Consider the following 13,335-nt stretch of genomic DNA (forward strand, 5'->3'; position numbering starts at 1 on the left):
ATATTTTAAGGTTAAGGAGTGTGAGAGATTGGCAGGAGCAGGAAGGTCACGCTGACCTTCCCCTGACTCTTTTCACAGTCATGAAACCCTCCTGTGAGTGAGAGGTGCCCTCCATGCCTAGAAGAAAGCAGCACCCTTATCTTCAAAGACAACAATCCGAACACACAGGCCTCGCTAGTTTCCCTGTTTGCTGCAACCGCCTCGTGCTCTTCGGTGAGTCACACTTCTCCATGGCCGTCCGTTCATCATCAGACCCAGCAGAGAATACTCAGGCCAAACCATTTCTTTGGGTCTCCCTCATTTCCTTATGAAGGATTCCGTGTCATACAAGTAAATGTAAGTTTAATATAAGTAAAACTTTTGAATAACTCCATATGCTTTTCTCCTATTGATCTATTTCACACCCAGCCAGGGACCCTAAGATGGTCAAGGAGAAGTTTGTCCTCCCAACACCAGACAATTTAACATCACATCCCCTCCAAAGAAAGGAGAGGCGAGTGATCCAAGGAAGGTCATCATGTTCCTTCCCAGGCATTCCCCGAAGGGGGTTAGGAGGAATCCCAGCTTCTTGGTGTTTGCAGTGCTATGAGGATGGGAGTCCAGGAATGCCAGTCTAACAAGGTCACTAAGACAGACACAGAGAGGCAAGGGACAGGGCAAATGAGGTGCAGTCTTGACAGCATTTGGCTGCCTGGATCCAGTCATCCCTAAAGCCACACCCGCTCCTGTGATTTGGTTCCGTAGCCCTGAAATGCCTTATTTTTGCATAAGCCTGATTGAACCAGTCTCTACCACTTCTAATAGAAGTTTGATCAATACAGACATCTGCTTTAAGAATTACTGTATCAGGGTGATGGGAATGCTCCAAGATTAGGTTATGGTGATGACTGCACTCCATCACTGAGTGGAAATCATTAAATTTTATATTTGAAGCAAGTACATTTTATTGCATTAAATTACATGTGCAATAAAGCTGTTAAAAAGTATTGTCGCTTGACATAAGTGTTTTGTTTTGTTTTTTAAAGATAATCATCATTATTGTTGTTTGTTCTATACTGTTTTCTTCTTTTTCATTCATGCATTCATTCCTTCAGTAAATTCTGTTACATGACCACCTGTTGGTCAGGAAATATACTAGGTGCTGAGTATATTGTGGTGAGTAAAAAGAAACTCACTGATTTCATAGGCTATTATTCTAATTCTTTTTAAATTTTGACAGAAAGAAACTCACTGATTTCATAGGCTATTATTCTAATTCTTTTTAAATTTTGACAGATGTCGTGTTCACCAAGCTTTCATGACTCTTATCACAGTCTTTCAGTTGCAGATGATCCACATTTCTCTCAAACTGAAATGCAAAGCAGGCAGGGCAGAATCTCCCCTTTGATTCCACAAGAACAAAGCATCTTGTAGCTGATGCCACATGGTGGGGATCCTCCTCCAAATCTCTGTGACTTCAAGCTGGTTGTGCACTCTCCCTAGGCCCCAGCCTTCTCATCATTGAATTGAGGCTTACAACATCTACCTCCTAGGGTGTCATGAGAATTATATCCATCATGGGTGCAAAATGCTGGCCCTGTAGGTATTCAACCGCCAGGAGTCCCCATTCCCTTCTCTAAAAATTGATGTCGATTAATATACCAGACTGTCCCCTAATGAAAGGCTCCTTACCCGCCTTCAATGATGAAGTATCGGAGTTTATCATTGCTGTCGCGGGAGGGGGTGGCATAGCATTTGTTCAGCGTGAGGATCAAGTGCGTGGCATCGGCTCCCACCACAAAGACCCCTACGTACAGCACATCGCGCGTCGTCAACACCACTTCACCCTGGCGGTACGGGTGTTTGTAGGAGGCGTTTTTGTACAGTGCCATCTTGGTGATGAAGCTGCCTTCTTGGGTTGGAACTGTCAGATTAATGACACTGAAAGGGAAACAATCATGAGGTCGGGAAGCCCAAACAATTATCTTCACTCTACCTACCGTTTTTCAAGCTGAAAATGCAGGGGGAAGGCAAAGTGAATAGCAAAGCCTGAGGTTGCTTGCAATACGGCACCTGCTAGCTATGTAACAATTCAAATAAAATTTAATTTAAAATCCAGTTCTTTGGCATCTCCGACCACATGGCGTGTGCTCAGCAGCCACAGACAGCTACTGTATTGTATAGCGTAGCTAAAGAACATTTCAATCATTCTAGAAGGTTCTGTGGACCAGTGCAGATCTAAGGCATTTAGGTTCAGGAAATGTGAATTATTTTTCCCGTAGTGCTTCAAAGACAATTGCTAGCGATTTTGGGCATGCCAACCTTCACTGCCAAGGAAAAGACAAAGCTATGCGCACAGCCCTGAGGCTCTTCACCTTAGCATAGGCTTCACCACAGAGTCTAAGGAGATCTTGAGATCCAGCTCATAAGCACAGGAAAATTCCACACTGATCGTCCGGTCCCTGGTGATGACATTGCCGGTGTTGTTGGCACTTTCAATCCAGATTGTGTTTTTATAGACGATATGAGTGCTATTGGACTGCAGAGCAAAGGGAGGTCAGAAATCATTAAATCTGGGAGTATGTGCCTTGCATTTCAAACCCACAGCCCTGAAAGCGGAGAAATGGTTTCATTCCACAGACACCCAAAGGCCCCTGTCGGTCAGTATGGCGCCAGCCGCGGCATTCACTGAAACAGGTATGACGGTAGACGTCGCTAGTGCCCTTCCGCCTGACAACCTTGGAAGCTCAGCGAGGAGATTTCATGCACCGCTGGATTCTAGCTGCAGCCAGTTGCCCGTTATCTGTGGGAACCCAAGCTGGGGACAGCATGAAGGGTTACCATCACAAGTAATAGAAGTCTTCTTTTCCAACTCTTAACCCAAAATCTCGGCTCCACCGAGTCTTTTATCAGACATGCCCACAAGTACCAAAATGAACAAAGAGAAGTTCCACCTTACTCCTGTCACTCCCTGATAAACGTGTTAATGAACACAGTTATCACAGAAAGACAGCGGATGCTCCGCCAACCTATACATGGATAATCTGACACTAAAAGTTGGGACATTGATGTATTTCCGCAGCCAGCTGTTAAATGATGGTGGGACACCCTGGCCCCCGGAATAGCTGAACACAGCTGTGTTGACCTGGAATAAGAATGGAAGATGAGAGAGGTAAGGAAAACTGCCCCTGTGCAGGGCAAAGGATGAGAGCAGACAGCGCACAGCAAGGGAAGAAGCCGGTCGCTTATCGAGCTCTTGTAGTTCAATCAGCCACTTAGCACCAAATGCTTATTCTCCCCGATGTATTTCATTTCACACCTGCCCTTTGCTGTTTTCTAAGGAGGGTATTTCTAAGTAGACTGCTGTAAGTTGGCTTTAAAGACAATCAAGGTGCAAACACCCGGAGCTGTCACTACGTCTGCCAGGCGTTCTTTCAACCCCGTTTCTCACCTGCACAATGTTGCCACAGTTCCCTTTGGTGTTGTTGATCTGAAAGGAGATAAAATCTTCCCCCTCGACGCCGGAGCACTGTCTGTCATTGATCCTCACACCCTCCCTCTCAAAGCCGAGCTGGAAGAGTTTGCACTTAGAGACGGACACTTCCATCTGGGCCGCCTTACAGGTCACCTCTGCGTCAATAATGTCATGGGAGTCTGTGGGGGACAGTTATTATGAAAGGCAAGTCAGTGGGAGTGGGTCTGGCTGCAGGGTGAGGGTGGGGCATCCCAGTACCGGTTCCTTTAGAAGAGGACAAGGATCTCTGCACAAGAGCCTGTGGCTTTTCTAATTAAGCATTGATCAAACCAAATGAGTATATGAATTCATTCAAAGTAATAAACGGGGTATCACTGAGCCTTTTTTAAAAAATGAAAATGCTAACAAAGCATCTTTTGTCTGTTCTGCATAAACCCAGGCTTCCCCCCACCCCACTGACTCTGGTGGAAGCCCTTTCCCATGAGCCACGCACTGCTCTTGCGGCTTGGCTAAAGGACACGCCCCCAGGTGAGAGCAGGGCCAGCCCAGCGCCCCGGCTGATTCCCACGCAAACACTAGGAGTCTTGCTTTTTGACACTGTGACGCCCTGACATTTTATGTGGGTACATAAACAGAGGCTAAGAGGCACTATAGAAACGGAGAGAAACATTTTCACGTGCTTAGGCCAAGCCCTGGAACAAGCCGTGCCGCCCCCTCCCGTGGAGCCTTCAGTCCATCGGGCCCCCCCTCTCTGACGGTGTGACGTTCAGCATGTGCCTTCCGAGGTGGGCGGCTCGGGCCAGGGCGTGGAGCTGGGAGGCGGAGCAGCCCCACTCCAGGCTGACAGCAGGGGGGTGCTCGGCTGGGGGACAAGGCCACTCCTGCCATAAGGCGGCTGCCGTTAGGAATGGGACCTGGGGGCCTGATTTGCTTGCTGTTTGCTCCAAACGCTTCAGCTGTCTCTTCAGGACTGACTGAAAGGCCCTGGGCTGGATAAATCTGCCTTTAAAGTGCCAGCATTCTCCTCCTGATTCTTTCACGTTTTCATCAAACCATCTTACTTCCCTGTGAGTCTGAAAGATCAATTTGGCTCTCTCTGATGTGGATCATGCCTCACATGGAACTGGCTGATTCTATTGATGTACAAATTTATGTGTTGTCATTTATTGAAGAAAAGGATGTAGCTATGAGGAAATGAACATTAGCCTACTTTGAAGCTCAGATTGCTTCTCTGTTCTGTTTAAATGCTCATGAAAGCTCTGCTACTTGGGTTTTTTTTCTTCGCTGGTGTGACATGCAGGGGCTCCAACCCTGGACCTTTCCTGCGCAGCGGCCAGGCCTCTCCCATTGGAAGGGGCAGGCGTCACTCACTGTTGCCGTAGGGGGGCGGCTCGATGCAGCCGCAGAGCTCTCCTCCGTTCTCCAGCTCGCAGGTTCTGTTGGGACAGTCCACCCCCACACAGGGGTCTTCAACCACTCCTGCTAAAAAGGAAAACAAACAACTTGATTTTCCCATCCACACACAGTGACATGTGGTGACGCTCCAGACTCGACACTTTAATGGAATGAGCAGTGGTCAGACGGTAGCCGCAAGTGAACAGACAGGGTCACTGACCAGAAAATGATGTCACTAGCAGGGCTCCGCACTGGGCTTCCTTCTTTGGTTCCACAATCTCCACCCATCCTGACAAGTACTCTACGAGGTAATACTGTATATCCACACTTCACAGCTGAAACTTGCCTGAGGTCCCACCCAGGTAATAAGTGCTGGGGATGGGATGCACGGTGCTCTTAACTGCCGAGATGGACCCTGGTTACTGTGCTTAAGAATATTGGACTATATGCATTTGTACCTATATTTATATAAAGACCTCAAACCATTTTATCTCTATATTCCCAGCACCTCATAGTTCCCGCTGAATAAACATTTGTCAAAAATGAAAATTGTAGGGCCAATAAGGTCCCAGAGAGGTCCCTTAAACCACAGCTTCTTAGTCTTTTTTTGATTTATGGGCCACCTTCCCCATAAACTTCTACTTAATTTTATATACTTAAAACTGATGACTAAAAATAGACCAACCCAAACCAACACACACTCACCAGCACTGACAGATTAATAGAACCGTTTTGCCAAAAAGGGTAAAACTACAAGTAAAATACATGTGTATGTGAAATGTCATCATCATCCCATTATAAACAATATTTCCAAAGCACATGAGTCCACAGACCACCCGCAAAATCTTCAACACCTCATTTTGAAAGCCACTAATTTTGACACTCACTTCTTTATGTAAAGAATCTGTCCCCCTATCCAGACTTAATGCTCCTACTCATCATGGTATATGATGGTGAGTGTTAGAAACTGTTTGATCCCAGTCTGAGGATCAAAGTTTAAAAATGAAACAGAACCCTGAGCTGTCCCCTAACTCCAGGCGCCTCTCCTGCCCCAGCTGCCATGCCCGTCTGCTAAGTAACTAAGGGTAAGAGATGGGCGCACAGGGATGGCTCACATCGCCCTGTCCTCATTCCAAGAAAGGCGATTAAAGGAAAGCTATCGGCATTATTTAAATACACTTATTTTTTAAAGGCCGCCTTTTTTATAAAGACCCTTTCATTTCCAAGTGAGTTCAGGACCTAACACAGTACTAAGGACAGAGCAGCTGCTCAGTGAATCTTATGGTTGATTGACACAGTATGAAAACAACCCAAGAGAATAACTGGATGTGTAGAGGTTACAGCCCAGAAGGAGAAACACCTGACTTACAAATATGATGTCCCATCTGCCAGTTGGCAAATAAGCCATGGCCTTATACTGAGGGAAGTTTGGAGGTTAAAACCAAAAACTGATACTTTAGAAATTCCTCACAATTTTTAAGGTTCAACACTTTATTTTAAAATTATTTATAGTATTGCTTATTAACAGTAAACGGTAAAATTATAAAGTTATCAGATAAAACATTTCTGTTCATTTCCAACAGAGACAAGTAATTTGCTTATTAGGAGTTTCTGAAATCACTGAGCCCATATTTTAATTAACTACATTGCTTTTAGGTTCTGCATTAAGCGCAGTCCCACACTGGGTCAGGTCTAGTGTGCTAATTTACCGACATGCATAACATCTTGGAATGGGCTGGTTGTCACGGTGGTGCCTGTATGCACCCCAGGGTGGTGGTGTGTGTCAGGCTTGTGTGTACATTCTGTTGGCCACAGACCAGACTGCATTAATGAGACAGAGTGCCCATCTATGTATATGGACACCCATATGTATATGACAAACTTACACGTGTTTACATACATATTTGCTCCAACTATTTGATTAACATGGTAAGAAAATGAACAAATAGACTAATGGATGGATGTATACATCAAAATAATGTTCTTACTACAGAAAAAAATATACAAGAATCCATAGATCTTTATTTTATCAGCTAACTTAATATATGAATAATCCCCTTTAAAATCCAACCTCAGCTTCCTTTCAACCCAGGCAGACAGAACCAGCTCCATTCTAACTCAACGTGCCGCTTGCCACACGCCCTCCCCTTCTGACGGGGCTCTGACCCATTAAAGGAGCTGGTGAAGAGCTGAGTTCGCGACGGAACTCAAACAGGAGCCCCACACTGCATCCCTCTACCTTGTAAGTCACTAACTTGGGCTCCTGCGGCCGAGCGGAGCTCATCTTCCCAAGCGGGTGTTCAGATTCCGCAGTTGGACAGCACCTACGGGTGGGTGAGGCTGCCCTCGCCCTCGTGGGATCTCGGCTGGCGCGCCCAACCCTCCACTCCCCACCGGGAAGCAGATCTCCAGGTAGAGCTGGAGGCTGGCCAGCCTTAGATGAAGTGGTGCCACCAGCAGGGCTGTTCTTTGACTCAGAAAAGAATCTGCAGAAATAAAATAATTCTCTTACAGCAATTCTCCTTCTCGATCCACTCGGTGCTGAGGACCCCAAAGGAGCGGCAGGACTCCCCGTAGGCGGCCAGGGAGCCGCACAGCTGGAACTTCCTGTGGTTGTAGCAGCCGTCCAGGTAGCAGGACTCGTAGAAGGGCAGGGGGTCGAGAAGCCCGTAGCAGGGCTGGAAGAAGCCCTTCATGTCTGTGAGCTTCATGCAGTAGCCGTCGCCCTGCATCTTCTGGATGCGCACATTATCGCACGTGGCTGCGTACTGGGAGAACTGCAGCTCGTTGCAGCTGCGGGCGAGAAGGCTGGTCAGGCCAAGTGACACAAACAGCCATCGGCCACGTCTGTCACCTCGTCCGCGGACCCAGCAATGAGTGCGGTGTGCTGACTCAGCACTCACTGGCTATGCGACCTCCTGAAAGCAAGTCCTGCCGGTCTCAATCTATCCATCTACGTGAAACAGGAATTTCTACGGTTAATATCACTGGGATAAGTGAAGGTAAAAAAGAGTAATGGATGGGGAGCCAAAGTGTCGGCCTAAAGGCAGGTATGGATGTGACAGTAATGAGCCTTGCCTGTGCCTGACTGACGTAATCGATACGGTGACCATTTATAGGTACTGATATAACCAAAGCAATCTAATAATGACAGTTACTGTTGTTATTAATTAAAAATAATAAATGATGATAGTTGGTAAATTAAAGATATGAAAGGAAGTCCAGAAGCCTTCTAAACCAGTTTCAGTATAGTTATCAGAGAAAAAAGCAAAACCTTTGCCAGAAAATTGGTGTCCACCTGAAATAGTGTGTAAAGGAGGAAAGGGAAAGAGGAAGGAGGGAAGGAAGGAGGGAAGGGAGGGAATGAGGGAGGGAGAGAGGTAAGGAGGGAGGGAGGGAACGGAAATCCCGATTCCTCGGGAGGAAATGAACTTTGCCCCCAGAGGGGCTCAAATGTCCAAAGTTGTCATTTTTTTACCTGTGACATATAACTGTGTCAATAAGTTACATTTTAGAGAAAGCATCAAATTAGGGACTCTGGAATCTAGTCCCAGCTTTGCTGCTTACAGGGCCCTGTCTGGGAACCGTTCTGCTCTCGCTTCCATTTCACCTAGAGAAGGAGAGCTGGGCCTGGATATCGCCCGAGGTGCTTTCCAGCTCCTGGCGCCCTGATCCACAGGATAGTGTCATTTACGGTAGATTATTCAGCTTACACCTGAGCTACTTCCCCAGCCGGGTATCAGCTGCTGTTCGGCTTGCCAGAGCGCAAGGGGATGGAGCCATCGTACAGGAAAGAGAAGTCTGTGCATTGACCCAGAAAGGTATTACCAAGATTCAGCAGCTCAGAGGGATCTAGATGACACGCCTTTGGGGTAATCTGCTCAGCTCATTCTGTCTCAGTTGGCAAGAGACAGGTCTGATGACAATCTTGGTGACTTCTGTTCTTAAAAAGGTTTTCCTGATTCCCACCAACTTCCGCCTGCATAAGCATGCCTGAGCCTTTGATGGGCGCCATGAGCGCCCAGTGAGACCAGCACTGGAGAGCAAGGGGCGGCCCTTCCTCCTCTCAGTCAGCTCCTGACCCCACCCCTGCTGGGGTGCCCGGCTCCGGGGTGGGCAGCTGGCCAAGACCTTGGTGTTCCAGTCTGGCACATACTCTTCTGTGCAGCTGGGGGCTGGGTGACATGAAAAGTTAGAATCCTTTCATCTGAGAATGATAGGATTCCTTCCTGTACCATTCAAGAAATCCCTGAGGCCTCTGATGTGCCTATTGGTATCATGAAAATCCGAAGACCTTTGGCGCTACTCTTTGTAGGAGGGGGCGGATGATGGTGCGGCAAGTTTCCAACTCATTAAAACCTGTCATAGACGCGGGCAGACGTGGGGCACCAAGCTAGTGGCTAGAACTCTCACCTCTTCTGCATGCCGTTGGTTTTCCAGCTCTGGGCCAGCACCATGCTGCTCGCCACCGGCTTCCCCCGTAAAGTCACGTAATCATCGGTTAGGTCCCCATTGAAGTTGCCGCAGAGGCCACACACTTTGTTCTGCAGCCTCTCACCGATGCTGATTTTGATGACATTGAAACCGTTGTAGTGTATCTGGATGTCAGGGCTGGTGTCAATCACCAGGAACCCCTCACGGCTGTAGATTTTGGTTGCCAACCCGGTTATAAATGGAACATTCACCTGGGTACCATTCACCTATTGGGGGAAAAAAAGTATGTCACCCTTAGAATAGGCATTGGCAAACTGTCACTGTAAAGAGCCGGCGTAGATGCTTTCGGTTTTGCCAGCCATAGGATTTCAGTTGCTACTCAGCTCTGCCCCCATGGCACAAAAGTAGCCATAGACAGTAAGTACCTAAATGAACAAGGCTCTATTCCAATAACGCTTTATGTACAAAAACAGAGAGCAAGTGGATCGCCCGAATCCCATACTTTGCTGACCCCTGCCCTAGAGTTTAAGGGGACTCACTCATTTTACTGTCCACAGTTCCCTCAAAAGGAGCAAAATACAGATGCAGAGAGATAAGAAAGCATTATAAAAGTATAACACACAACAAATGACTGGAGTTTTGTATAAAACTTTCCCAGCATAAAGCAATTCCTGAAAATGAACTCCTGATCCTGCATTAAGGAGAGTCCCACACAGTTAAGATGAATCTGGGGATCACCACCACGTTGACTGTTTTCTTGTTATAATGTTCAAACTGGAGGTTCCCCCCAGAGGTCATACAGGCACAGTATTTCTGCATTTGCCATTTTCCTGCTTTATAACAGTTTCTTTTCTTAGCCTTAGGATAGAACATAACATGCTTTTCTTGTATTTACAAAGTAAATTGAGTTTTTTTCTCCAGGTTATTAGTAACTTTAGTTTCCTAAAGAAAGCAGAAGCCTTTTTAGAAAATACAACTCTTTACTATTAGGCTAGTGTGGGGTATTTTATTCAACAGTGTCAGCTTTGCTCTCTCTGGTGGTCATTTTCAGATTCTAGCTCCTGAATTCTGAACCGTGCAGTTGTGTCTGCATGGGCCAATTTGCAAGAGGAATTTGAGTGTCAAAACCAGTGCCAGCTTTCACTGAAGTTAAAAACTAGTATTCAAATCCAGACTCTTCCTTTTAAGCTTGCAAAATACCACCCATCTTTTGTGTAACACTGGACACAAAACTATTTGATGGCCCTTCAAATAAAGATACAATCAGTGCATAATTATCTGAGCCAGTGGTGGAAAGCAGAATACACAGAGCAACATTCCAGGCCAATAAATGTTAATGTTCACGCCCCGGCTTTCTGCCTGTCCCTCCCGAGCTATGATCCTAGTACTGGGCACTGCTCACCCCTTTCACGTCTACCTCCTGTGAGCAGCCTGGCTTAGCTAAAGACTGGGGTCACTGTCTAGTTCATCAGAGCAGATTATCTTCTTAAATGGAAGGGGTGGGAAGAACCCAGCGGGGAGAGCCCTATAAGTTACGGGGGTGCGGTTGGAGACTCACATTTATTTGTATACAGGCCTAAGATTCACAAGGAACCAGGTAGCTGGCCTAAGGAAGGGCCAGCCTAAAAGAAATCCCCCATTGCTTTCATTCGGTATGAGGCGATGGGGCCCTCGGATAGTGGGGTGTGCTCCACCTGGCTTTTATTGAGGTAGTTGTTTCATAGGCAAACAGTTGCCTCCTCTCAGCTTCCAGAAAGGATGGCAGAGATGAAAAAAATGGGTTGGTACAGGTAGGAAGAGCCAAGAATAATGTTAAAGGCTCTTAAAAACAAACAAGATGCTTTTTGTTAATTAATCCAGAGTAAAAAAGGGCTTACCTACCACTTTATCATCTGAATCTCTATGAGCCCTCATGTGGTCATTACAAGCCTGGGGCATTACAGCCTTCCTGCAGGGCCTGGGGGAGGGGACTGAATGGGGCCTCTCCTTACACGTGCAGAATCTTTATACTTCATTCTGTGACAGCTGCTCATCCGTGTAGGGCACAGATGCAGCCACACCTGATAGACTCAAAGTCGGTTACCTGGGGAAAGCACAATGCCCCCCGGCCAGCCCTTGCTGCGGGGCAGCTTTCCTAAGCATCAACTGTGGGCTCGTCACCTTGACAGTGTTGCGGTCGCTGATGAGAATCTGCTCTTCGTTGATGTAGAAGTAGACGGGCGAGATGACGGTGAGGTTGGGGGAGGACCACCTGTCAAAGTTGATGATGAGCTGGAAGGAGATGGTGGGCAGTTTCTGGCAGATGGTGGAGAGCACGAAGGCGCAGTTGGCCGGGAAGCGGAGGAAGGCGCCGTCGAAGGTGCGGAAGACGCCGCTCCCGGCCGCCAGGCAGTAGGAGGTCCTGGTGCTGAAGCAGCCGCGCACCCCACTGCGCAGCGCGCACTCCTCGTCCGACTTGCACTGGCGCGGGTCGCACTGGATCAGGTTGCGCCGGAAACAGCGGCAGCGCCGTGTGCAGTCGCTGTTCCAGAACAGCTGCTTGGGCTGGAAGAGAGGCGCCCCTGGCGTTAGGTTTTGGCCGGGTCAGGCTGGGGACCCGAGGCCCAGTCCATCAGGGCCCTTTTCTAGGTTACCTTTAATGCGCCCTGACTTTGCAGCAGAGAGGCTGCCTCAACTGCAATGTTACCTCAGTTCCCTGGAACTCGGACGCCACCCAATATGCAATTTGGTCTTTGATGGCTTCAATCAAGAACCGGGGAATCACAGCCAACGTGAATGTGCAGCTGTTAGAAGAACTAGGTGAAGAGGAAAAACACTTTGGGAGAAAATTACTTGAACAAGTACGGGCTCCACTTAAAGGATGAAATTTAAATTCACTAGAGAATGATAAAACGAGTCCTTCAGATCTTAAATAGGTTAAAAGAAAATGAAAACCAACTCATATGATGAACCATTTCAGCATTTCACAATACTCACTATCCTAAACGTTTCCCTCCTATCTAGCCTGCTTCTGATTTACCTCTAAGCACCTCGTAGCTAATCCGTTTCAATTTCCTCCATTTCTGTGCCCCAAAGTGGGAGACCCAGAGAACAGTGAGGTTCCCTGGCCGGCAAGCTTTGGGATCGGGCCAGCTGGGCCTGCCCCTGGACATGTGCCGTCTCTAGGAGCACTATTAACCCCCAAGAGTGTCACTTTGCTCACAGCAAAGTTGGGGAAAATAATGATGGCTTGCAGAGCAGTTGTGAAGATTAAATTAAATAAGATGTGGAAAGCACATATCCTGGCCTAGAATCGGCACTCAATCAATAGTAGCTGCTGTTATTACATCATTCATGGTCTGTCAGATGATAAGGAATTATATAAAATTATAAAATACTTAGAACACAGTTCATCCTCACCCGGGGCAGCTATTAAAATCTCTAGACACAATTCTGTTGGTGGAGTTTGTGCTCTTGATCTCAAACTTGTTCTAGACTAAGAATTTCAGGAAATGTGGGAATTGGTCATGACTGTTCACATCAGGTGTGATCCAGACAGGTAGCCTGTGTCATGGAGACACGGGCACTCATCTGACTGGCCAGACAGTGACATCCGGGGAAGATGTTTTCTGCTTCTGATGGTCACTGTTTCATTTTTTAACTGGAGATTTATCAAAATCCTGGCTATCAAACACAGCTATGACTAGATTCAGAGGTAAATAGAGGGCGAGTACTTCCAGGAAAGTGTCCTCAATCCAGTGTACTTCAAGATACCACTGCTGATTCTTTCCTGCTCAAAGTGAAGTCGTTCTGGGCCCCAAATCTTCCCTCCCTCCAGACCTGTAAGATACTGTGGGTGCCAGCAGCCTCACAAATTGACTCCATTCCTTTTATCAGATTAGCAAAATAATTGAGTAGATGGCCTGGCCTCTCTCTGATAAGAAGTCAGACTTTACATGGGTGGAGAGAGAAAAATAACCTGATGTAGGTGGATATGATAAAGGGTGAATAACTCATCCCACGGGAGGACTTGATCATGAACCTAGCGTCACAGCAGAGTGACTGCGCCCTGT

General features: G+C 47.1%; 1 protein-coding gene and 1 long non-coding RNA gene across 6 annotated transcripts in view; one reads left to right on the forward strand and one right to left on the reverse strand.

The window, feature by feature from the left end:
- Positions 1-13,335, forward strand: part of LOC108409208 (uncharacterized) — a 94,201-nt gene that overhangs the window by 71,732 nt on the left and 9,134 nt on the right. For 2 of the 5 annotated variants that reach the window (XR_012132669.1, XR_001856163.3), the window contains one exon: positions 79-986. This is a non-coding gene — a long non-coding RNA (uncharacterized lncRNA). Of the gene's footprint in view, positions 1-78; positions 987-6,941; positions 7,092-7,363; positions 7,499-13,335 lie in introns of those variants that run through there. The other 3 variants (XR_005054302.2, XR_005054304.2, XR_005054305.2) reach the window with 3 other exon arrangements.
- Positions 1-13,335, reverse strand: part of TECTA (tectorin alpha) — a 67,667-nt gene that overhangs the window by 5,902 nt on the left and 48,430 nt on the right. Inside the window, exons 13-19 of the mRNA XM_017679642.3 lie at positions 11,444-11,827; positions 9,263-9,549; positions 7,362-7,642; positions 4,826-4,936; positions 3,431-3,633; positions 2,355-2,518; positions 1,672-1,920 (exon numbers count right to left, since the gene is read on the reverse strand). Of these exons, the coding sequence (XP_017535131.3) occupies positions 1,672-1,920; positions 2,355-2,518; positions 3,431-3,633; positions 4,826-4,936; positions 7,362-7,642; positions 9,263-9,549; positions 11,444-11,827 (1,679 nt within the window). The remainder of the gene's footprint in view (positions 1-1,671; positions 1,921-2,354; positions 2,519-3,430; positions 3,634-4,825; positions 4,937-7,361; positions 7,643-9,262; positions 9,550-11,443; positions 11,828-13,335) is intronic.

This window comes from Manis javanica, chromosome 6 (genome assembly GCF_040802235.1).
Source record: "Manis javanica isolate MJ-LG chromosome 6, MJ_LKY, whole genome shotgun sequence".
NCBI classification, from domain to species: domain Eukaryota; kingdom Metazoa; phylum Chordata; class Mammalia; order Pholidota; family Manidae; genus Manis; species Manis javanica.